Raw genomic sequence first — 24,418 nt, forward strand, 5'->3', positions numbered from 1 at the left:
CTTCAGAGGATGTCATCCATAAAATTAAGTCGGTGGGGCCTAACCTCGGTTACAATGTCATGCATGTCGATGGGTTGTTGCCTTGTACTTTTATTAGAATATTAACCTATTTTATCCCTGTACGGGTTGTATACGATTTCACGTCGGGCACAAATATATGGAAACCACATACGGGATATCCACATTCTTATGCATAAGTATATGACGGTCACCATATATAGGATAATTAGGCCACGGCAAGTACATTTTATGGATGACATCCACCACAGACTCCACATCACATGCGATAGGGCGAAAAGAAACAAGGCTGGCAAAAAAAACCAAGATTCCTACATTTTCAAATTTTGACATCATAAACCTTGTTAAACAAGAAATGATAACTATATTGTGATAAGTTTTCTATCATTGTAAAAATGGTTTTCAGTGGAAACATCAAATATACACAGCCAGCATCACATAAAAAAGAATGAAATACATCACTGCATCAAAGATAGTAGAAGACAAAACAATAAATAAAAACCTTGTCTTGTCTCCTGTCTTCATATTTATCTGCCATCCACGTTCCGGTATGGTAACAGAAATCTTTGCCCATTTTCGACATGTTGACCACTGTCAGAAGGCAACAAAATGTCTTTTTTTCTTCAAAATCAGGCGAAAATTAATGCGCACGCTGATGTCATCCATACAAATTCGGCATGTTGACCACTGTCAGAAGGCAACAAAATTTCTTTTTTTCATAATCAGGCAAAAATTAATGCGCGATGATGTCATCCATACAAATTATTTGCTGTGGCCTTACTGACGTTCCAGTGAGGTGTTTATAGCGTTAGCCTCCGGTGCCAAATGGGTTCCAGATAAGCCTGAGTGTGAACTCGTGGACTACGTGCCGTCTGGATGTGATAAATGTACTTTATCATGTGCCTGGGCCCAGTCTCAGCCTCTTCTATCCACGTGGTGAAAGCACACCACTGCTTCGTGCCGTGGCAATGATAAAGGTACGACTTTACCTACTGAATATCCTACATACGTATTATGACTGTATGTGGTGAATGCATACTTAGTATAGTGTATTTTGTATGAATTAATGTCATTACCAGCTGTTAGTTCTGTGCCGTGGCAATGAAAAAGGTACGACTTTACCTAGTGAAAATCCTATATACGTATTATGACTGTATGTGGTGAATGCATACTAGTGTATTTTGTAAGTTGAATCAATGTCATTACCAGCTGTTAGTTCTTTTAATGGAAAACTTTTATCTCCTTTCAGCCTGTCAAGTAAGAGACATTGCTATGCTTTGATAACGACGTGGCAAGAATACTAGATTTACGCTACACTGTGTATGCATAGGGATTAGCCGCAACGTCAAGTTATACTTATAGGTCTCTGCACTGAATAGTATATAACCGAGCAGATGTTGTGACGAAAGACTACAACGTTTTCTACGTTTTCAGGCGCCTCTAAAGACCCTCCTATTGGTTTAAGACGTTGAGAGTAAGAATCATGAAGAAAGAAGGGTCAAGGTCATAATTAAAGAAGCCCGGCCGCCGAAAAACATTACGCCCCCCCTCCCCACATGTACTGGTTAGTGTACCATGTATACGTGACCAAATGTCCTTAGAAGAAGGTCAAAAACGCTTTATAGACCATAAGCTGAGAGGTCACCTATCTAATAACCACATGACTAACAGATAATCATCTATTGAGAAACAAATCTAGACAGACCAATTGTAGACATAGACAAGTTCGGCGTTGTAAAATAGCACTGAATAATATGAAAGACTATAATTATAACTTCACATATATAGCAAATTGCTTATTTTATTGTTTTGTGGTGCAGTTCGTTACGAGAATTTATTGCTGACATATCTAGCGAGTTTTTCAGGTCTGTTGACTTAAGCCCTCGCAGTGTACGTGTGCTTACCAATGGGCAACACTTCACTCAACAAGAATTCGGAGATCTCAAACCTCCATGAAATATATGAGTTTTTGTAAATGTTTTTACACAGTACACTATACTACAGTACAGAACAAAATAACACAGGTTTTTGTTTTCAACAAAAAGCTAATACAGTAGCACCTTTGGTCTGAAATAGGTTAGGCTGTAATAGATATCAACTCAGTACATGTAGTCTATTCCAGAGGGAGAACCTCATTAATCAAACCGGTTAGGCACGCGCCAAAAACAATACCTCCATTTTTCATGGAGGTAATAAGGCCGGTTAACCTATTTGTCATTGTGCAACTGGTCATCAGATGACATATATCTGTTGATAAGAATATGTCAAGTAGATGTTACTTTTATTGATTTGCCTTGATAAGGTGGGTATGGTATGAATGTAAAAATATATTGTATTTCGTGCAGTGACGAAAAGTCACAAATCAAGATGGCAGAAACAACGCAAAAACCATGCCGTCTGCCGACCACATTGTCAAGTGCAGTAAAGGTAAGAATATATCTGCTCTGTTAACAAATTAATGAAACCATGTTTTTTTAGAATAATGTTCTCATTCTAAACACCATCATCACAAGGCGTGCAATAATTATGTTAACCGAAGGAAAACATTGTTTTTGCTACGTTTCCTCTTCTTCTCCACACCAAAAAGGTCATTGACCTGAACCAGACTGTCTGTTACCATGGTAACTAGTGTTGGGTTACACCTTGTTGCATTTTATAGCAGGAGGGATTTAGACTCCTTGTTTGAGTACGAATTAACAGAGCAGACCATATGCAAAGGTAAACATTATGCATTTGCTTTGCAAATGGTACCTTTCTAGTCTATTAAATGTTAGTCGTGAGGGTATGATATTCTGATCAAAATTGTTAAAAGATTGAAACCTTTTCGCCTTTGTCGCTACGTATACCTAATCTCGGGCTAATACTTGAAATACATGTATGTGTTTAATTGTGTGTAGTAATAATGTATGAAGCACTAGCGTTAGCTCTTTCTTAGTAGCATAAACGTAGACCGCTCTCGCTATGCATATGTAGTCTTGATATTTAAAAAGTGTATGTTGATTTTTATCATGTGTAGTAAGAATTTATGGAACACTAGCGCTAGGTATTTCTGAGTAAAATAGATGTACATAAACTTACAGATAGGTGACTTTAGTCATCAGTCAAATATGAAAACCCTTCTTCCACAGAAGACGGCGGTAACAGACAGCGTTGCCGTGAAGTTGGTGTTGGACGGGGAGATAGCTGATGACGTGGTGCTCCGTGGGTCATGGGACGACTGGAGCCGGGATTGGGATCTGAAAAGGAAGTAATTAATCATATTTGAGCACATTAAAGACATTTAGATATGTTATTGTGAACTGTCTGTCATAGAGGACAATATTTCAAATATCACAACAGCTATACAATGATTGTACTCATAAGTAAAAAAAACTAAGAAATTGTATTATGAAGTAAGTTTAAACTGTAATTTCCAACACAAGAAATTGGACTCACCCAAATTTTCGACTGTACAACTCCAGTCTTTGTCAAGGAATGAACAATCTACCGCTTCCGTGACGTCACGCAGATAACACACGTGACTCCGTTCAATAGCAGTGGATTATAGGTTGCAGAAAGTCTGTGGCGCCCCCCGTCTCTGTTGAGTCCAATTTCCTGTGTTGGAAATTACAGTTTAAACTTGCTTCATAATGATATCTACCAACGCAGATGAACTTTCAAGATAAGAAATTGTATTTAGGACCTGGAAGCAGCAAGATTTTTTGAACTGCATATGATCTTCCGTTTTTTCGTAAAACATAATTTAACCATTTGATATCATTGCATGATTAAATTTTTGTTTCTTTCCTGCCAGTAAGAAGAAGTTAGAAAACAGTGTGTGCCTTGACCTACCCTGTGGATACTACGAATATAAATACAGAGGAGGCAGAAGATGGTTCTGTGACAAGTCTAAGGTATTGCCATGGCTGATGTCTAGAAACAAGTCAAAAACATTGTGGTGTGTGAGAGGAAGCCAACCGTTCCTAGCAAAGCTACATTATTGGCTGATTTCATGCAATTACATGATTTAGTAAAAAGAAAATGTGTACAAATGTGTTTTGACAAAATGTATCCAACACAACAACATCCATGTTTGAACGTGCATATATGCTTCTTAGTCAGACATATCAGTTTCTAGGTACAAAATCTTTCTAATAGTATAGTAAAACACATCAACAGATGTTGCCTGCATATGTATTACAGCTATCACTGCTACTATATTTCCTCTCCAGCGAAATTCATTTCTTTCCGTTATTTCAGCCGATGGTGCCAAACGTGTTCGGAACGCTGAATAATTACATGGAAGTAAAGAAAGTGCCTGAGACTTCCAGCGCTATAGTACAAGGGTTGAGATCTAAGACTTCTCATATCAATGTAAAAATGCAGAAGAACGTTGATCTAGAGGTCCTTCGGTCAAAAAGTGAAGCACCACATGACGAAACACCTGTTATAGATACGGATAAGAAATCAAAAGATGCTGACGCCACTGAGCCACTAACACAGGCCAAAGAATTTGAAATGGTCATTGACACGGATGAAAATTTAGAAGGCAAGGTCATGACAAAATCAGTAACAGAAGACAAGGTTCAAATGGAAACTATCGTAAGTGGCATAGAGTTCTTCCAAGCTAACCCTGTTCTACCAACCTTGGTTCTACCAACTGTGGAGAAGACGTCTTACGACAAGGATGACTTTGGAACAACAACAGAACATGAAGCTAATAATGATTCCCAAGACGTGGAGAAGACTTCAGGAGCTGAACCTACCACAGAAGAAACATTGGCAACAGGAGAAGCAAACGTAAGACCTGGTCCAGATCTTGTGGCAAACATAGAAGAAAAACTGTCCACTCAGATGACTACAACAAAGAAGAGACCTGAGAGGCCGGTTCCTGACTTGGTTAAGAATACAGATGAAGATAGAGTTCCATCCGAGACAGCAACGTCCAACACAGATGAGAGTGACAGCATCATTGATGTGTCTGAAGAGAATGAAGAGTCAGCAAAGACAATTGGAGACATCGTCCAACCGTTTGAAGATAACACACCGAGCGAAAGAGCAGAACTAGGTGAAGCAGTTCAACAGGCTTCAACAGACATTGATGACAGAGAAGAAAGCGAGAAAGCCTCAGTAACATCATCAGATCTCGTCCCAACAAAAGGGAATGAAGAGCCAGAAAAGACAATTGGAGACATCGTCCAACCGTTTGAAGATAACGCACAGAGCGAAAGAGCAGAACTAGGTGAATCAGTCCAAGGGGCTTCAACAGACATTGATGACAGTGAAGAAGGCGAGGTAGTCTCAGTAACATCTTCAGATCTCGTCGCAACAGAAGGAAATGAAGAACCAGCAAAGACAATTGGAGACATCATCCAACCGTTTGACGATAACGCACAGAGCAAAAGAGCAGAATCAGGTGAAGCAGTCCAAGAGGCGTCCACAGACATTGATGACAGGAAAGAAGACGAGGTAGTCTTAGCAACATCAACAGATCTCGTCCCAACAGAAGGGAATGAAGAGCCAGCAAAGACAATTGGAGACATCGTCCAACCGTTTGACGATAACACACCGAGCGAAAGAGCAGAAGAAGGTGAAAAAGTCCAAGAGGCTTCAGCAGACATTGATGACAGGGAAGAAGGCGAGGTAGTCTCAGTAACATCATCAGATCTCGTCCCAACAGAAGGGAATGAAGAGCCAGCAAAGACAATTGGAGACATCGTCCAACCGTTTGAAGATAACACACCGAGCGAAAGAGCAGAAGAAGGTGAAGCAGTCCAAGAGACGTTCACAGACATTGGCGAGGGTGAAGAAGAGGTAGTCTTAATAACATCATCAAACGACCCAACAGATGACACTGACTCAGACGGAGAGTGTTACGAACTTGTAGTGAAGATGATGGGCATTGCAGGGGGGATTCAAGATTTTATCAAAGAGGTACCTGGAGTTCAAGCACCTATCGTACATACTGCTGACCAGACAGAAGGCGTATCTACGACGGAAACACCAATACAAGATGAAACAACCGAAAAGGCATTAGACACAACAGAAAAGACACTCGTAACTCAAGCCCAAAACGAACCTAGTTCACAAATTACACTGGACAAAATTCAAGGGTCCGAAGAAATGGTTGTCATGGCAACATCCACAAAAGTCGAAATTTCTGAAAGGGATTTTCCAGAAAGTATAGTAAAGAAGCATGTGGATAAAATTCTTACCGGAGCAGCAACCTCAGTCGAAATTGACAGTACAGAAGAAAAGGTGGTTGTGAAAGGTTCTTGGGACGGATGGAGTGAGGCATATATGTTAGACAGGAGGTATGTTGTATTTTGATTGTTTGTTTAGATGCTGATTTTTGTAAATAAGTCATTGATCACCTGTGGCTCTTTTTTCGTTAGATTATACTATTTACGGTTAGTAGTCTATCTAGCAATTTCTGTGACTACATGTATTTTTTCAGAATCTAACATATCTTGTGTGTTCCCGTTTGGCAGTGCGGATGGAGTGTACAGTGTGACATTGATGCTGCCCTCTGGTCTACACGAGTATAAGTTCAGACTGGGAAACAAGTGGTTCCACAATGACATTAAGGTACGTTTGTTTTTATTTGTTTAAGAGACCAATATCTGTGAAGTTTCAAAGATACAAAATAATTTTGTGTAAATTTTGTACATTAATTGTGTATACAGAGTTTTTATGTAATCAGTACAATTTATTTTCCAGCCGGTGGTACCAAACGTGTTTGGTACTCTCAACAATTACCTAGAAGTCAGGAAACTGCCTGATGATGGCTTAACCAACCAAGATCAAGGGACTAACAAGGTAGCCCATACCATTGTGAAGATACAGAAAGAGATTGATCTAGAAACCATTGATGTGGCTCAGAACTTCGAGCCAAAAAGGCAGGATGGCAGCGACCAAGTCAGCGTACAAATGCATACAAAAGTTGGTCTGGAAACCCTTGGGGCGTCTGTGTACGAGTGTCATTCAAACATGGAGCAAGAAACTAAGTTTGAAATACCTGTCCATGGTACTGAACAGGAATCAACAGATTCCAGTTTTGTACCAATTCAAAATTCAGAAAACGTCAACACAGATAAAAATATTGAAGGTACGGCTTTGATAGAAACAGCAAAACAAAACATAGCTGCGATGGAAAGTGTCTTAGGTAGAATGGAGGTCTTACATACTGCAATGGTCCAATATAAGACTGTTCTAGAATCTTTCGAGGAATCACAGGACGACGACGATCTCAATACAACACCACAAGTTGAATCTGCAGGCCGGGACAATCAAGCTTTTCGGACGAATTTGGAAGACGAAGCCTTCACAGAAGAAGTGCCACTTTCTACAGATGACGTGCAAAAGCCAATCCCAAATACTGACGAACAGCCAAAACAGATGGCCTTTACCGACACAACAGAATCAGACAAGATGAAGCCTGAAGAAAAGCCTGTTTCGGACAGAGTGCATACACCAGAAGACACTGTGTTCTCAATGATAGAATTACCGGACGAGAAAGATGATACGAATATCGAAGACGTCGTAGAAGAGTCAGAGACTGACTTGGAGATTGATAACAATGGTTGGAGCGTTGTTTCAGAAAATGAAACAGCACCAGCTGGTGACACGGCTATGAAAGGAAATACAGACGAAGAGGAGGCGGGAAAGAACACGACTATCACTGAAATATCAGCACCAGATGACAATACTGCTGCAGCTGAAACAGCACAACCTGCTGAAGCTACAGTGTTAGAAAAGACAGAAATGGAGACCGCTCCTGAAACACTTGCATCGGACGAAACATTTCTAAGCGACAATCAGATACTAAAAGACACGACTGTCACAAAAACGACTACATCAGATGATCCTCCTGAGAAGAATCTCTCAGAGTTCGCAGAGAAGCCAGTAGATGGAACTGAAACCGAACCAGCACGGTCTAGCGATGCTGCGATGTTAGAATGTATAGACGTAAAACTGGTGTGGAAAGGTGCCACCAGTGGTGACGTTGTGCTCCAAGGATCCTGGGACGGATGGAGGCGGGCCTACAAACTCAACAAGAGGTAGGGCTTCTATGGAAATATTGTAACGATACTATCTACCCATCTATTTCTACTTTATTCAACTAGGGTGGGTCAACTGAGTGTCATAGCAGGAGCTTACACCGGGGTCCTGGAAAAAGTACATTACATATGCATTTAATGCTGCTTTACGTAGCTGATATTTTAAAATGGTGACTTATTTTCTCTTTAACGTTGTCACCATCCTTGCTACTTCTGTGTTGCAGTAAAGTGATTTTTCTCTATTTTGCAGTGATCAGGGAGAGTACAGTATGTCACTGAAGCTACCGTTCGGTCAGCACGAGTATAAGTTTCGAGTCGGGAAGAGCTGGATCGAAGACGAAACTAAGGTAAGCGATGTATTACCATACTGGTTAGATCACTTGTCATAGACGTTAGTTACTGTGATGAGTAGAATATAGCTAGAGATGACCATAGTCAAAAAAAGTACGACACGAAGTACGAATAAAGAGCAAGGGCAAGTCAGATTCACTTTTTCATATGATCCATATTTCTCCCTCCAGCCGACCGTTCCAAATGTGTTTGGGACACAAAATAACATTCTGAAAGTACCGGATATCCCAGAAATGGACAACAAGACTGAAGAGACAAAACCCACGGACGAAACCATACTGAAGCAAACGCCATGCGTAGAGGGAGCAGAAGAAACAACCTACACTGTCAGACCGCAGACAGAAGATACGATAGAAGACAAGCCCATAACCGAAGCGCTATTTGTGGAACGGAACATGAATGACAGCGATTTGACAAAAGCTCCAACGTCAGAGGAAACATCAGGGGAAGTTGGACCAGTCACTGTTATCAAGGAAGACGAAACAGCTTCTACAGGAAAGGAAACAACAGAACAGGATCAGGAGACGAAAGAACAGGTCATAGACTTTCTGGAAACCTTAGCTGACAAGATTTCTACCGAAATATGTCAATCAGTGGAAGGAGTTATGAAGACTATCCAAGAGGTTAATGAAAAGGCAGAAGACAGAGTTTACTCTTCTTCTCCATCCGAAGACAGTAAGACAGCAGAGGAAGTTGTCTTAGACACCAGTAAGAAGACAGAAGTCACCACCGAAACAACAACAGAAGGTGATACTGCTAAGAAGACTGCCACAGACATTGTTGGCGTGGTAAAAAGAAACCAACAAGCAGAGAAAATGGTAGAAGAGACCAGTACTGACTTTGCGGAAGACACTGCTGCCGAGGATGCCATCGATACATTATCTTCGGAAGAAATACTTAAGAATAATCTCCAAGCCATTGCTGAGAAGTCCGAAGACAGCCTCTACTGTCTTAATCAGCCAGAAGAACCGACTGGAGCAGTTGCTAAGGAGGTTGAGGCATTTGAGGAAGTTCTCCCAGATGAAAATCCAGAAGGAATACCCACCAACGCAGCGCCGTCTGATGAAATAGACGTGGTTGCTGACCTCTATGAAGGAGAGAAGCCAGAAAAGAAAACCTCCACAGAAGTTACAGCTGATGAGACCTCCACGAATACACCCAACAAGACACAAGATGCATCTTACATCGACTTATTAGTCCCAAACGAGACAGTCCAGATAACAAACAAGCTGCAGAAGACAAAGGATACTGATGCTACTGAAGCATCACCAGCAGAGAAGACACCAAACTCCTCGTCGGACGATAAAGGTACAACTGTAGAACAACTAGGCGAAATGATAGAGAATATAACACCAGATGACTTTACGTACAATGCAGAACCACCCTCTGAGTCTGAAGAGCCAGCTGTAGACGAGATGTTGGATACGACTGAGATTCGATCACCACTACCAGAAATACGAGAGGAAGAGTCAGAAGATGAAGCTGACATTGGAAAATCAAGTGGTCGAAGAAGAGTGAAGATAACATTGCATGACTGCAGTCACATCAAGCTGCTGTGGCAGGGAGAGGCCGGCGGTGATGTCTTTCTGCAGGGGTCATGGGATGGATGGACACAGTCTCACAAACTGACGAAGGGGTAAGATAATCCCATTATCGAACTTGGCCTTCCTTTTCATGACCAATACTCATCCGCTAAATATCATGCACGACCATTCACAGCTTCTCGAGTTATGATGCACACAAGCAAACACACATACACGGTCCTGCATGTTCGGATGTCACCACTAGTTTAGGTTGCATTAAATATTGCTGACCTGTATACCGTGCTGATACCATGGACAGCTCTACAATTATAATGATATACAAACATGCGCATATCACAACACAGGCACGACCGCACGCACACGCATGCATGCATACACACAACGTTAAGTTGCAACACTAAACATCTCTCAGGAATTAATGTCTCTGTTTTCTGCTGTTATTCATTTTGCAGAGACTACAGTGTGACCCTGAAGCTGCCCGTCGGTCTACACGAGTATAAGTTCCGAATAGGAAACAGCTGGTTTCACGATAAAGCGAAGGTAAAAAAATTATTCTAAATCCTGTCTTCATTCAATGAGTTTGGTTTTACGCCACTTGTTCCCGTTTTGAAATGGTAAAAAAACTACACAAAAGAGTCCATTTGCGAAAGACTTTCGAGGTTGTGCTACTATAGAACTGAAGCTTACATAAATATATTTTCTTTATCATCCAGACGACTGTTCTCAACTGTTGGAACACACCAAACAACGTCATCAACGTAACCTGATATTAAACTCCTGACAGCACGTCAGCAGTCTGAAGCGATATCTACATTGTACTACGAATATCGGACTGACGAAAAAATATACTGCCCTAGCACATATGTCAAATTGATAAAAACAACTAGGTGCCTTTAAAGTACAATGTATTCATATATAGAGTGTTATATGTAGCTTCGCCGAAGACGAACATATTGTTTTTGCTTTGTTGATTCTTCATTTTCTGTTCGAAACAAATAAAGTCAATGACCTGGATCAGACGTCTGTCGCCATGGTAACTGGTGCTGTAGCAAGCACCCTGTAATGTTGGGTTGCATTATGCAGACGTCTAGACTTGATTATTTAGCACATTTATTTAGTTAGTATTGGAAAAAGTGGGTAAAACACGTGTTAAGAGAAAAAGTGGTGCTAATGCGTAGTTTGTACTTTTCATTATGCAGCAGGGCTGAGTTGGAGAGGCTGGTCACCATATATGAATGAGTTTGAGTAAGGAGAAACAAAGCAATAATTTCTTTGGCTAGACCATCTGAAGTAAATATTATACATTTGCTTTGCAACAAAAGGAAATTGTCTTCTAGTTTGCAGATCGTTTTTGTCTGGGTGTTGTGCCCCTATACTAGGCCTGGTACGATAACGTTAACATATAGCTCATAGCAGATCCTAATGACTAAGAAAACATTGACGATAGTCTGGTAGGAATCTTATAACCTGTGCTTTTCATCGTATTAAAAGCAGTTTAGTATACATCCTAGTTTGATGTACTTCGATGGCGTAAGTCAATATACTGTACCCATTGAGAAAGAAAAATAAATAAAACATGATAGTAAAAGAACATAGTCAGCCTTATTTTTTCTTCTGTAGATTGTGTAGGTGTTTAAACAAATTGACTTGGCAGTAGATTCGAAGGCAGGTAATGAAACTAGAATATGCATTATGTAAAGAAACATAAGCTAGTGCACTGTGAACTACTAGTATGTAACACCTTGTGAACTATGCACCAAGTAGCATCTAGCGTCAGTGCACAGTAAACCAGTCAGAATTGCCCTGATAAAGATGACAGACGGTCATCGAAACGTCGACTCGTAAAAGTAAATGGTTAGAATCAAAGAACTTTATTATATTTATGATATAATAAATTATAAACCTTAATCAAACAATGTGTACACGACATATCGACAGACCTTAGAATTGTTTGGTTTATATCGTAGGCTGGTTCTTCTACTTGTTCTAGCTATTTATGGGTGGTACCCAAAAATAAAGGGACTTCTCTCATAGCTTGTCTGGGGCTATTTCAAATGCTTCAAGTATCAAATAATGACGAAAATGTGCTCCAAAATGGCAGTAAATATAAAAATCAGACAGATTTGCCATTCAGAAAATGTATTGTTTTATCGCCTTGAAATTGTAATGCATGCCTTTAACAAGATAAAAGAGAACACTTATACAACGCTTAGTTAGTAATACCCCTCCCTTGCATGACCTGGTCTTGCGTCATCAGCCTGTGGGTACGTTACATGAGGTAAGTTGACTTCCGGTTCAGTCTGCCTAGCTGGCCTGCTGAAGGCCTGGGGCTATCCTGCGCCGCGGACACTACAATCTACACAGGTACGTTCAACATTACTATCTCCCTCCAATAATTATTTCAAAATTAAGGAGACGTAACGTTTTGCATTGCAGGATTTTGTGACATCTTTCGCCATCTTTTAAAATGCCAAAACTATTGTGCAATGTTGGTCACGCTATTATTAATTGGGTATATCTAATATTAAGACAGTAAAATCTTCAATATTACTTAATTACTGAATTATTTCAAAATTACGAAGATATAACGCTATGCATTGCATGATTGTTTGATATCGCCATGTTTTAAAATGTTAAAAATATTGATCGTTCTTCTATGTTTATGCGAAAAATGTTGGTCAAGGTATATTATTATTAATCGGGGATTGTTTCTACCATTGGCATTTTTCTTGCATTCAATTTATTGCTAATTGATGAATAAAAGAATAAATTTGAAGTGTCCTTTTGTTCTGCTGTGGCATAGCTGTGTGTAGGCTGTGCTCCAGGGTTACTGGGTAGATTATGTTACAGCGTGCGGCAGTATTCATGACGGCAGTGGCATCTGCCATTTACAGCTGCCAAACCATAACCGTTGATCTGTCCAACAATTCGTGAAATGACATAAACAGATGTTTCAATAGTTCGTGCTTATAAACCTGTATTTCTTCTGTGGTCTCTAAGTGTTACTGACGAAATGTAGTGGATGCTATTCAGTTCATCAAATCAAATCCAGTTGCTTGAATAACTGTTTTTGGCGTATCTTAGTACCTGGATGTCTAACCTTCACTGACATATAAAGATGGTCTACAGACGTGTTTTGAGTAAACTGTCAAGTGGTAGTTGTTTCAATCACCATTGTGGCATGATGAAATTTATCGTATAGGAAGACTGGATTTTTCAAAAGCTTTTGATGAACAGAATTCGGTATTCATGATCAAGGTCATGTGCTGAGAGGATCTCATGGTCACGCCCTGGATTCCATCACAGCTGACTGTAAGACGAGCACGGGAGAGAAATATAATCGTCTTATCCTCAATGTGAAACATTTTGCCATTATATTTTCTGTTGGAAACTCGTCAATAAAGGTCCATGGAAGGTCGTTTGGTACACAGAATATGCAATCATTTACTGTTTTGATGTTTTGGGAGGGTCTGATACTGTTCTATATCCATATCACAAAAATGAAACATTACAATGCAGTTTAAAATATGATATGTAAGCTCATAATGTAATATATGGTATTTGAGGTCATTGCATCGTATGGTATATGGGGTCATTATTTTGCAGATCTAGATTAGACAGGGGTACCAGTGTCACTTGTAAATATCATGCTTCTTTGTAATACTTTACTCAGCTTTAGAAACTGGAGTGTTTTGGGGTAATTTCTTGACAAAGAAATGACCGTCTATGGACGAAACAAAATTCAAATCCGTCAAATTAGTTGAGAGGGTGGTGACACATTTCGTACAAGATGTAGACACAGTTTCAGTCCTAGAGCTACATACTGACCGTGGGAGAACTATTCCAACAGTGCCATTCATGAAGGTCAGTCCGGCCTAACTGTTTCCTTTTGTGAGCTGCCCTTTTGGCCCTGTCTGTCACTGCTGAGTGGTTCGTCCCACAAGGGCGCCAAGGACGGCCTCATGTGGAAAAATGTAGCCTGGTTACCAGTCTTTCCCAGGGCTACACACTGGCATCCCTTATCACTGTAAACTTTATTTCCCCGCCTGGATAAATGAGCTCGCTCGATGATTCTTTTCAAGCCTAGATTCAATGAAAGTTTATTGCAAATTCATGCCCGTGAGCCAATTGCAAGAACATGATAGCAACAATATATAATAATAAACAGTAAAAATAATAAGTAAATGCTAGATATACATTTGTAGTTATTGTTGGTTTTGATTTCTTTTCCGTGTGCAGTGGAGTATGAAATGGCCGACATTTTGTGATATATATGAATTGGGAGGTGTTAATAGAATAAAAATGCAGTTTTTTGTAGGCTGGAAAGGTAAATAAAGTCAGCCAAGGGAACATTTTGGTGACTATTTCAAATAACTTATCTCTTTCGGTTAACAGCCCATAGGACTAAATGCTAAATCACCTTCAAAAAAATTTTTAAATTTACAGCTGCCAAACCTAAGGCTTTGGGGACATGTTGGCATTATTGCCGACGACTTGTGGGCCCTGGTAACAGTCTGAATTCCAGGCTAGGGGAAATATTGAAACCTGATCTTGGAACAGACAGTACATGGTGCTACGTGTGAAATTTCGCGTCTGCATATTAACACAGATGGTCTTTTCATCGTAGTGCGTTGTCGCGTTTGTGTCTGGCATTTTAGGGCTTTGTGCTAGTATACTTTTTCTTTGCATTAGGCCAAATGTGACATTGTATTATACATGTGGCCACCACCGAAAACTCTTTAAACTAAAAATATATTTTTTTAAGTGTAGGGATTTTGACTTGGTATTCACATATCGATGTTTTCCACTTCGGAAATCAAACGTATACGTACAGATCCCTTCCTTTTGCAACTTCAATACATTCTTTTTTTGACTGTTTGGTATCTAGTCTCTGTCAATGAAGGTTGGATATGGAATAAGATAAAATACCAAAGTAACAAGCACTCATGACAAGCATCTGGATAGATTTTTAAGCAATCAAAAAGTAGTATCCAGTATCTCTCGTCAGTGAGGAAAGGAAGGTCACACTTTCATAAATCATACTTTTCTGCCTTTTTAGTGGCGGAAAATCCACGAGAAAAATCGACGACGGACACAGGAGAACCATCACGCCCTCTACCGACTAAAGGTGCGGGTGCAGTCTACAAGCTCACCCATACAGACACCACACATAAGGTAGGACTTTAAACAAGAGTAACTTTTATAACCCAGTATTTCAAGCATATTTCAAAACATAATAGACATATAGAGCTTTATTCCACGACGATTGTACATGATACAATGTATGACAACAAGAGGTATAGCTACAAACATATAAGTGCTTTAAAAGCATCTTTTCTTCTTTTCTCTTTAGACCAAAATGGCAGACTGCGTTCCGGTGAAATTTGCCCTGAGAGGTAAAACAAGCGGAGACGTGGTTGTTCTGGGATCCTGGGATGGCTGGAGACAGCCTATCAAACTGGAGAAGAGGTAACAACATTTTGTCTGTTTACTAAAACAAGATCTGACCACGCGTCATACGATTATTATTATTAGTTAAAGGGACATCATCTAAAGTTATGAGGCGATTTTGTCATTCATGCGGCTGGAAAGAGTAGAAATCGGCCAAATAGAGAGATAAGCATGCCAAGTCTAATTGCAGTGCGGCGAACTGTTCTCTCAACGGACAGACTCCCTTGCCATGCTTATCTCCCTATTTGGCCGATTTCTACTCTTTCCAGCCGCATCCCCAAGCCTGGTAGAGGCTAATTTATTATCCCGATGAAGGCGAAAGTGGTCGTTGAAACTTTGATCCTTACGTACCCTTGTGTTAAAATGAAGTTTTTAAAACGCATCGTACTGTTGTGATATCTTACAGCACAGAAACGCTTGAGGACAGTACGTGGATCAACTTGCCCAGCGGCTACTATGAGTACAAATTCAAGATCAACGATTCCTGGATCCACGACAAGACTAAGGTAAACACATACATGTCATATAGATAATCGAATGTGCTTATACACCGTTTGCCCTGTTTCTTCTTCCCCATCTTCTTCTACAAACAAATAAGGCCAATGATCTTGACCAGACGTCTGTCACCATGGTAACTGGTGCTGTAGCAGACATCCTGTTGTGTTGGGTTACATTATGTAGCAAGACAGATTTGGAGGGGCCGGTCTTCACATATTATATATGACTGTGTTTGAGTATGAATAAAAAGAGCAGTAATTTGTTATGCTAGGCTATGTGAAGGTAAACATTTTGCATTTGCTTTCCAAATGTCGCCTTTTTTGGTGCATATTTATATTATCTTATGCCATTATCCATCGCATCTTTGATGTTTCCTCTTTATTTCAGCCAACGGTGCTGAACAAGTTCAAGACGTTAAACAACTTTGTCAACGTTGTGAAGAGACCTGACATCGTCATCAGTGATACAGGTGACCAGGCTAAAAAGACTGTTATTGACAAGCCTGCCAACATTACAGACAGTCAAGAAAAACAAGAATCTTCACAGGATGCAAATGAGCCTTTGATTCCAAACGTAGACATAGCTGGCTCAACTGATCAACAAGAAGGCAACGCAGATCATGTTCACAAAGTAGACACCGATGAAGGCATAGATGGTAAAGTTGAACCACAGATAGAAGATGTGGTCGACGTGCCACAAGAAAGCCTTGTACATGTAGAACCTGTCTCTTATGTAGACATAAAACCTTCTGAGTCATGTCAGCAAAATATCGAAGAAAAAGAAGTAAATCTTCAGGAAGAACCACCTGAGAATCTGGACAAATCTAAACAGAAGGACGAAGAAGGGAAAAATGTCGTCCAAGATACGACCGAGCCTGAAGGTGACAGTCAGCATCGAACGTCAATTTCAACAAGAAGTAGCTGATTATCTTAAAAAAGACGAAAACCTAGCATTAGAGAAATCTATTCCTGAAGGAACAACCCTTCAGGAAGGCGATGTCAGCAAGGTTGTTCAAGACAACACCGAGAATGTAGAAGTCTTGAAGGAAACAACACCAGACGAAGATACAGTTGGAATACCTGTACCGATAGACAGTCTAAACGAAGCTTCAGTCAAAGTACTACCCGTGGAAGAAGCTTTTGGTTCGACTGGAGTAGACATTGTTGAAAGGGATACATCTACTGAGGAAGAAAAGGGCAGTACAGTCATTCATGATAACCAAAATAGAGCAGAAATCGCATCAGACGAGACACATATTCAGGAAGACACTATTGTGGATGAGGTCAAACAAGAAAAGGAAGAAGAAAACGCTGCCATCCAAGAAGCAACGACAACTGGAGGTGACAACGTTATAACCGAACGACAACTCCAGCAAGACGTAGCCAAATATCTCGCAAAAGACGATACAACTCACACAGAAACAGTCACTGATAACCATGAAGGCGATATCAACAGGGATGCTCCAGACAGTATTGTTAAGGTAGCAGACGATACTGGTGATAAGAAGATAGTGCCTCAAAAAGATCATCGCGACGATGTTCTAAAACCAGACATCGACGAAACATCACCCCAAAAACACGCCACAGAATGTCTTGGAAAAGACGCAAACGAACCTGTTGTTGAAGACAAACACTCCCAAGATGAGAAAACCGTCAGTGATGTTCAGAAGGAAGCAGAGATTCTTGTTTCCCATAAAACAGAGAAAGACGGCAAGATCATACAAGAAATTCCCGAGATAAAGGCAGATAAGGTCTCAGATGAAGTACCACCTCAGCAAAAAGAAGATGGTGTTGAAGAAGACCCAAAGAAGGAAGCACCAGAAAAAGACGAAACAACCCCTCAGCCAGGGGAGCAGAACGCTGCAATAGCGTTTGACGAAACTGCACCACCAAAAGAGGCAGCTAACAACGTGGTAACCATGGTGGATAGTGTAGTCGAGGAAATTACTAAAACAGCCATTCAAGAAGCTGGCAAAGATGTCGGAAAAACAAGTCCTCAACAAAGGACAGCGGAAAGCGCTGCTGTGGATGACATGGAGAAGACAACCAAAAACAAACTCACTGAAGCATCAGCTAAGCCAGACGTAGGTAAGAAGGCTCTTCTGGAGGAATTTAACAAAACGGACGTGGACAAAGTCATAGCAGGAGACACAGCTAAACAGCCTTCACAAGAGCCAGTGGATAGTATCGCTCAAGACAATCTAATGGTCGAAATCCAAACCACATCTCAAGAAGCGAAGGCCGACGTATCACCAAATGAAGCAGAATCCGAGAAAGAAAAGGCTGGTGAGGATGTCGTAGATAAGTCAAAGAAGTCAGTCACAGAGGTTGCTCTTTTTGAAGTAGAGACCATACCTGAGAAAAGAAAAGAAGAGGAGGCAATAATTGATGCTGGGAGGGCAACCACAATCAAGTTGGACGCAACGACCAGTGTCCCTGGTACGACAGAACCAGAAGAAACAAGTAATGCACCAGACAAAACTACAACTGAAACAGAACGACGGAAAGAGGATATTGTTGTCCCAGACAACATACATAACGAAGAAGCTCTTCCAGAAGATGCAGTAAGCAACATTGGAAAAGGAACGGAGACGCCTCCAGACGAAGCGACATATGACAAGAAAACGACGAAGGACGACGCAAACAACGAGATACCTCCAGGGGATAGTAAACATGAGCCACTGCTGCCAAAAGTGACAAAAAAGGAACAAGATCTGAAAGATACCAAAGAAAGAGAATCTAAGAAAGAAGACACTGAGGTATTGGTGACTGGGCATGCTGATGGCAAGGTGAAACTGTCAACAGAAAAACAGAAGAAACCAGCGACTCAAGCTACACTAGCATTAACAGTAGACACGAAAAATGAGAAGGAACAGAAGCCTACACCTAAGGCGGAGGAGAGCCCTACACCTAACGTAGAGGAGGAGAAGGAGGAGAAACCTACACCTGAGGTAGAGGAGAAGCCTACACTAAAGGAGGAGGAGAAGCCTTCACCTATAATAGAAGAGAAGCCTACACCTAAGGAGGAGGAGAGGCCTACGCCTAAAGTCGCGGAGAAGCCTACACCTAAAGTGGAGGAGAAACCTACACCTAAGGAGGTGGAGAAGCCTGCATCTAAGGAGGAGGAAGAAAAGAGTGCACGTAAGGAGGAGGAGAAGCCTACACCTATGGAGGAGGAGACTCTTACACCTAAGAAGGAGACGCCTACACCTAAGGTGGAAGAGAAGCCTACGCCTGAGGTGGAAGAGAAGCCTACACCTAAGGAGGAGGAGAAGTCTACACCTAAAGTGGAGGAGAAGCCTACATCAAAGGAGGAGGAGAAGCCTACACCTAAAGTGGAGGAGAAGCCTACACCTGATGAGAAGAAGCCTACGCCTAAAGTGGAGGAGAAGCCTGCATCTACACAGCAGGAGAAGCCTACACCTAAAGCGGAGGAGAAGCCTACACCTAAGGAGGTGGAGAAGCCTGCATCTAAGGAGGAGGAAGAAAAGAGTGCACCTAAGGAGGAGGAGAAGCCTACGCCTAAGGTGGAGGAGAAGCCTACACCTAAAGTGGAGGAGAAGTCTGCACCTAAGGAGGAGGAGAAGCCTGCACCTAAGGTGGAGGAGAAGCCTACACCAAAGGCGGAGAAGCTTACACCTAAAGTGGAGGAGAAGCCTACACCTAAGGAGGAGGAGATGCCTACACCTACGGAGGAGGAGAAGCCTACACCAAAGGCGGAGGAGAAGCCTGCACCTAAGGTGGAGGAGAAGCCTACACCTAAGGAGGAGAAACCTACACCTAAGGAGGAGAAGCCTACACCTAAGGAAGAGAAAAAGCCTACACCTAGGGAGGAGAAGCCTGCACCTAAGGAAGAGGAGATGCCTACACCTAAGGAGGAGAAGCCTACACCTAAGGAAGAGGAGAAGCCTACACCTAAGGAGGAGACGCATACACCCAAGGAGAAGCCTACACCTAAGGAGGAGAAGCCTACACCTAAGGAAGATGAAAAGCCTACACCTAAGGAGGAGAAGCCTACACCTAAGGAGGAGGAGAGGCCTACACCTAAGGAGGAGAAGCCTGCGCCTAAGGAGAAGATTGCCACTGAAATAGTGCAGAAGCCTACACCTAGGGTGGAAGAGGAGAAGCCTACACCTAACGAGGAGAAACCTGCACCTAAAGTAGTGAAGGCTACACCTATCACTAAAACAGTGCAGAAAGCTACACCTAAGGTGAAGGAGAAACCTACACCTAAGGTGAAGGAGAAACCTACACCTAAGGTGGAGGAGACGCCTACAACTGAAAAAGTGGAAAAGCCTAATTCTGAAAAACTGTCGACAGAGAAACCAAAGACTCCAGCTACACCAGAATCTACAGATGATACGAAGACGAGAGAAGGCCCAATGTCGCGACTTGCCTTCTGGAAGAAAAGGAAAGAGGAGAAGCCTACACCCAAGAAGGAGGAGGAGCCCACAACTGAGAAGAAGTCTGAACCTAAGATAGAACAGTCTACAACTGAAGAGCCTACGACTGAGAAGAGTGAAGCGAAAAGAAGGTATCATGAGCTGGACTCAAATACTCCTTTTTGTTTCCTGTTGTTATCCGTTATTTTTGTCACTCTATGGTGGTTTTTACTGATCTATTCGCTAGTTTACTAGTCAATGATGATTGATCTATTAGCTATTAAAGTTACTTAGAAGTACAGGTTATGCAGAGGCTAAGAAAGACAATCAGCATGGCAAAATTTGACTTGAATGATTGCTTATAGGAAAGCCGAAGAAACTCTTAGAAACTAATTAGCAATTCTAAACATAATTATAGTTTAAAATCAGTCTTAAGGCATGTCTTTAGGCATTGATTTTCAATAGAGTTATTTACCATGATGATGCTCCATGTACATACGATAATAGTGGGATAAATTAGTTAATTAACACGTAAATTAAAATCATTTCAAACATTTGTCATTTCCTTTCAAAACGTGCAACAAAATCCAGCTCCCTAAGATGGAAAGAGCCTTCTACTGAAAGGACTTTAGAAATCTGTATTCAAGTTTGATCTTGCTTCGTTGAAAATAAAAGATAAGCATTCTTGACATGTCTTGTTTTCTCACAAGTTAGATAATTAGTCATTAATAGGGGTTATTAATTAGATACAAGTAAATATAATCATATTAGGTACAAAATAATGACTTTTGCCAAATTAATTTCAAATAAGAACACCTGAAGTTTCACACTTTTAGTTGAAATTTGATCAGGGACATGAAAACGCCAAGTTGTTTTCTATTTAAACACGTTTTGCTGTTTTAGAGTTTTGCTTTTTGACGACATAAATCGTGATATGTAACACCTCAAGATCCAACCTTCAAGAACATTTTTTCTGTTCTCAAGAAAGCTTTAAACCGAACCTTTGAGGTTAGTAATGTTCATTTTTACGTTCCCCATGTAGTCTGTAGAAAACAGGTAGCTTTGAAATGATGGTCCTAAAACATCTCAACAGTATAACACATCACTATTTGAAGAATAGATACTCAAGTATTTGCGTATTGAGGACAAAAGCTTTGTTCCAAAGTTCGCTGAGATGTTTTAGCTCATTCAGAGCATTTACTAGTTACTACTAATAATTTTACCCAATGCTTACTTATATGCTATTCATACCTATCTGGATGAATGAGTTCTGATCGTTGTAACCGCCGCCATGATGATGATGATGATGAACAGGTTTTCGTGTTTTTTTCTCCAGCGATGACGACACAAAGCCGCAAGGTTTTCTGGAATTACTGCGATGCTGCCGGTGTTTCTAACTTTACGAAGAGGAGAATCAGGTAAAGTTGAATTTCTAAATTTTGTCTTCAATTGACCTTACAGGTGAATTTATTTTGAGTTCTGAACCTTCTTTTAATCTATGGATTCCTTTTCTTTTTCAGGGGCACTTCAGGAAACTGTTGAAAACCTCTGAAGATCATGTGGAAGATGATTACAAACTTAACTTAATTTTCTTGCCTCAATTGTTGGGCTGAAGCAATGTACATTCATAGAGAAGAGATAGAGAGGAATGGACCGGGAAAAGGTCTGAAAACAAGACATAATTATGGGACAAAAAAATACTCAAAACTCCAAAACGAACCAAACAAACAAACAAACAACCAAACAAACAAGCACACTGTGGCAGTACGGATGTTATAGATTAATTACTTTAAAGTTGTAATCATAGTTTGACTTTATTGTTATTGTTGTACTCAACATAGATAATCCTTTGTGTTTATGCAACTTGCTAAAAGCTGTAGAAATTTGACTTATACGTTGGTTTCTTGGTTATGGTATGATTTTACTTAGTATGCCATTAAAATGAAAGAGAGCCACAAATAAAAGTGAATTGTATTTCTTGTACGTTATGCTGGGAAACAGGTTTCCGAGGCTTACTGGTCTTACAGTTAAGAGGATCACTATGATAAACTAAACTAAGAAAAACAAACAGACAAACCACACATCTTGTAACGTTGATGAAGGTTAGACATCCAGGTAAACGATACTCGTAAGAAAATTTAAACTCTACTACTGGATCAGTTAACGGATTTATTTCCGGACGTTTCGAGTGACATCCATCACTCTTCTTCAGCGTCACAAATGAACAGAGAACCGATTCACTCTTATATACAAGTAACTAGAAAAACCGGTTAAACAACAAGGTCCGTAAGAACGAAGCTTTATCGTGTAAAAGAACTGTAGGCCATCTATGAGCGCATCTACAACCCCACCCTGAACAGGAAGGGGGGACTGCGCATAGAACTCTCAAGCACATGGGATCCCGCCCTGCCACAGCCCAAGGGACAGTAACTTTTCCTATGGTAATTTCTTACCATAGGAACCTTCCTTACATGACAAAGACTCTTACGGTTGTTGAACAGGTTTTTCTAGTTCTAATTCCCGTACATCGAGTGAACCGTTCTTTTACATGATAAAGCTTCTTACGGACCTTGTTGTTTAACCGGTTTTTCTAGTTACTTGTATATAAGAGTGAATCGGTTCTCTGTTCATTTGTGACGCTGAAGAAGAGTGATGGATGTCACTCGAAACGTCCGGAAATAAATCCGTTAACTGATCCAGTAGTAGAGTTTGAATTTTCTTACGAGCACACATCTTGTAGACTGGTTTATTAAAAAAGAAATTGTTAACGGGCCGAATTGTAAATTCCATCAAAGCAACATAAAAATACATTGCAGCTCGGTCGCCGTCTAAGTACTTAAAATACATAAGACATAAGACCTCCTTGTCGGAGAAACAGCCTCTTAAGTGGCTGTTAACTCTGTGGGTAGGGAGGGACAACAAGTCACAGTAAAACCAACCGGTAGGTTCTATAAGCTGCCTGTTCGAAAAACTGTGATACAAAATATAGTACTGAGTCATAAGGACCATATGGCCACTGATATACGGTCCTATTCCCCACCTCTTCATAAGGGCCACATGGTCATTGTATAAGTAGATTGTATTAGCCTTTACCATATATTTTGTTCCTTCCTAACGTTAAAGGTTAGAAATTGCAACACTTTATGACATCTTTGATTCACACGAGAATATTCCGGCTCTTCGTTCTTCACCAGTAAAATTAGATCACCTTTAGAAAAAAAGCATTAAACTAAAATATGTCAAAGAATTGACATTAAATGATGGGTTATGTCCATACATTAGTGTACAAATTATCCTGTTTTTGTATTTTTTAGTTTTCTTTCTTTTCGTGGTAAACATTTGTTACTTCTTCAGAAACATCTTTCCTGCTGCAAAGATGTCACTAGCATCAATGCCGTCACTTAGGTCGATGCCCTTGCTCTTGTGCTTGCCGCTCTTGTGACCTTTGCTGCCGCTCGCCATATTGGCCAGCGCCTTCATGTCTTCCATCCCGAACCCGTCACTCAGATCGAACCTGAGAAAAACAAAATGGCGGCAACGTCAAGGTCAAAGTTTAAACGTTGATTTTATGAAGATAAACTGTAAAATCTTTCTGAAACAAAACGGAAATCTGCTTACACATGCTTTTAATAGTTTTTTGACAATTTTTTTCATTCAGTTTTCCACCAGAAAACCAAACTTGGCATAAAAAAAAATTTCCTAAAATAACCACCTGTGTGACCTTTGACCTTACAAAGCTGAGATTCAGAGGAGAAGAAAGATGGCGGACGTCATTTGAAACTTCTCTCTACAAGCTGAACGTCTTGTCGTACGTATCAATTTAGTACTCATTACTGTTTTCAAGTTTTATTCTTACTTGGGTTTTGGTTTGTGGTGTTTTCCATGCCCCCCTCCCTTTCCTCCGAGTAGCATGCCTCCCAGTCCGGCCAGCGCGCCCATCTTCAGTCCGCCCATGCCGCCCTTCTTCTTCTTGTGCTTCTTGCGCCCGTGGCCGCCTCCCATCGCCCCCTTCCCCAGGAACTTCAGCATGCCCTTGTCGACTCCCCCGCCGCCGGTCTTGGACATCATGCTCAGGGCCTGGAAAGTTCGCAAAATAGTATAATGATAACTAGAAAGGTCTGCTCTGTTAATTCTAA

The 24,418-nt window shown here is 40.8% G+C and overlaps 4 protein-coding genes across 4 annotated transcripts in view; 3 read left to right on the forward strand and 1 right to left on the reverse strand.

Moving 5' to 3' along the window:
- The first annotated feature begins 7,188 nt into the window (after positions 1-7,188).
- Positions 7,189-10,719, forward strand: LOC109479469. The gene is made up of 5 exons (XM_019781433.1): positions 7,189-8,057; positions 8,308-8,404; positions 8,579-10,044; positions 10,405-10,492; positions 10,666-10,719. The coding sequence occupies exons 1-5, from the start codon at positions 7,189-7,191 to the stop codon at positions 10,717-10,719; spliced, it is 2,574 nt and encodes an 857-aa protein (XP_019636992.1).
- Positions 10,720-12,248: 1,529 nt separating this feature from the next.
- Positions 12,249-16,976, forward strand: LOC109479566. Its single transcript, XM_019781555.1, has 5 exons — positions 12,249-12,316; positions 15,012-15,127; positions 15,306-15,421; positions 15,810-15,909; positions 16,289-16,976. Exons 3-5 carry the CDS (start codon positions 15,312-15,314, stop codon positions 16,823-16,825), a joined length of 747 nt encoding a protein of 248 aa, XP_019637114.1. The 5' UTR covers positions 12,249-12,316; positions 15,012-15,127; positions 15,306-15,311; the 3' UTR covers positions 16,826-16,976.
- On the forward strand, positions 16,897-21,701 carry LOC109479470 (cell surface glycoprotein 1-like). Its single transcript, XM_019781435.1, has 3 exons — positions 16,897-16,907; positions 17,129-20,434; positions 21,619-21,701. Exons 1-3 carry the CDS (start codon positions 16,897-16,899, stop codon positions 21,677-21,679), a joined length of 3,378 nt encoding a protein of 1,125 aa, XP_019636994.1. The 3' UTR covers positions 21,680-21,701.
- Positions 21,702-23,594: 1,893 nt separating this feature from the next.
- LOC109479572 overlaps positions 23,595-24,418 on the reverse strand; it is a 5,656-nt gene continuing 4,832 nt past the window's right edge. Inside the window, exons 5-6 of the mRNA XM_019781561.1 lie at positions 24,139-24,359; positions 23,595-23,796 (exon numbers count right to left, since the gene is read on the reverse strand). Of these exons, the coding sequence (XP_019637120.1) occupies positions 23,625-23,796; positions 24,139-24,359 (393 nt within the window). The 3' untranslated portion in view covers positions 23,595-23,624. The remainder of the gene's footprint in view (positions 23,797-24,138; positions 24,360-24,418) is intronic.

Source organism: Branchiostoma belcheri, unplaced genomic scaffold (genome assembly GCF_001625305.1).
Source record: "Branchiostoma belcheri isolate BF01 breed outbred unplaced genomic scaffold, Haploidv18h27 scaffold49, whole genome shotgun sequence".
Taxonomy (NCBI): Eukaryota; Metazoa; Chordata; class Leptocardii; order Amphioxiformes; family Branchiostomatidae; genus Branchiostoma; species Branchiostoma belcheri.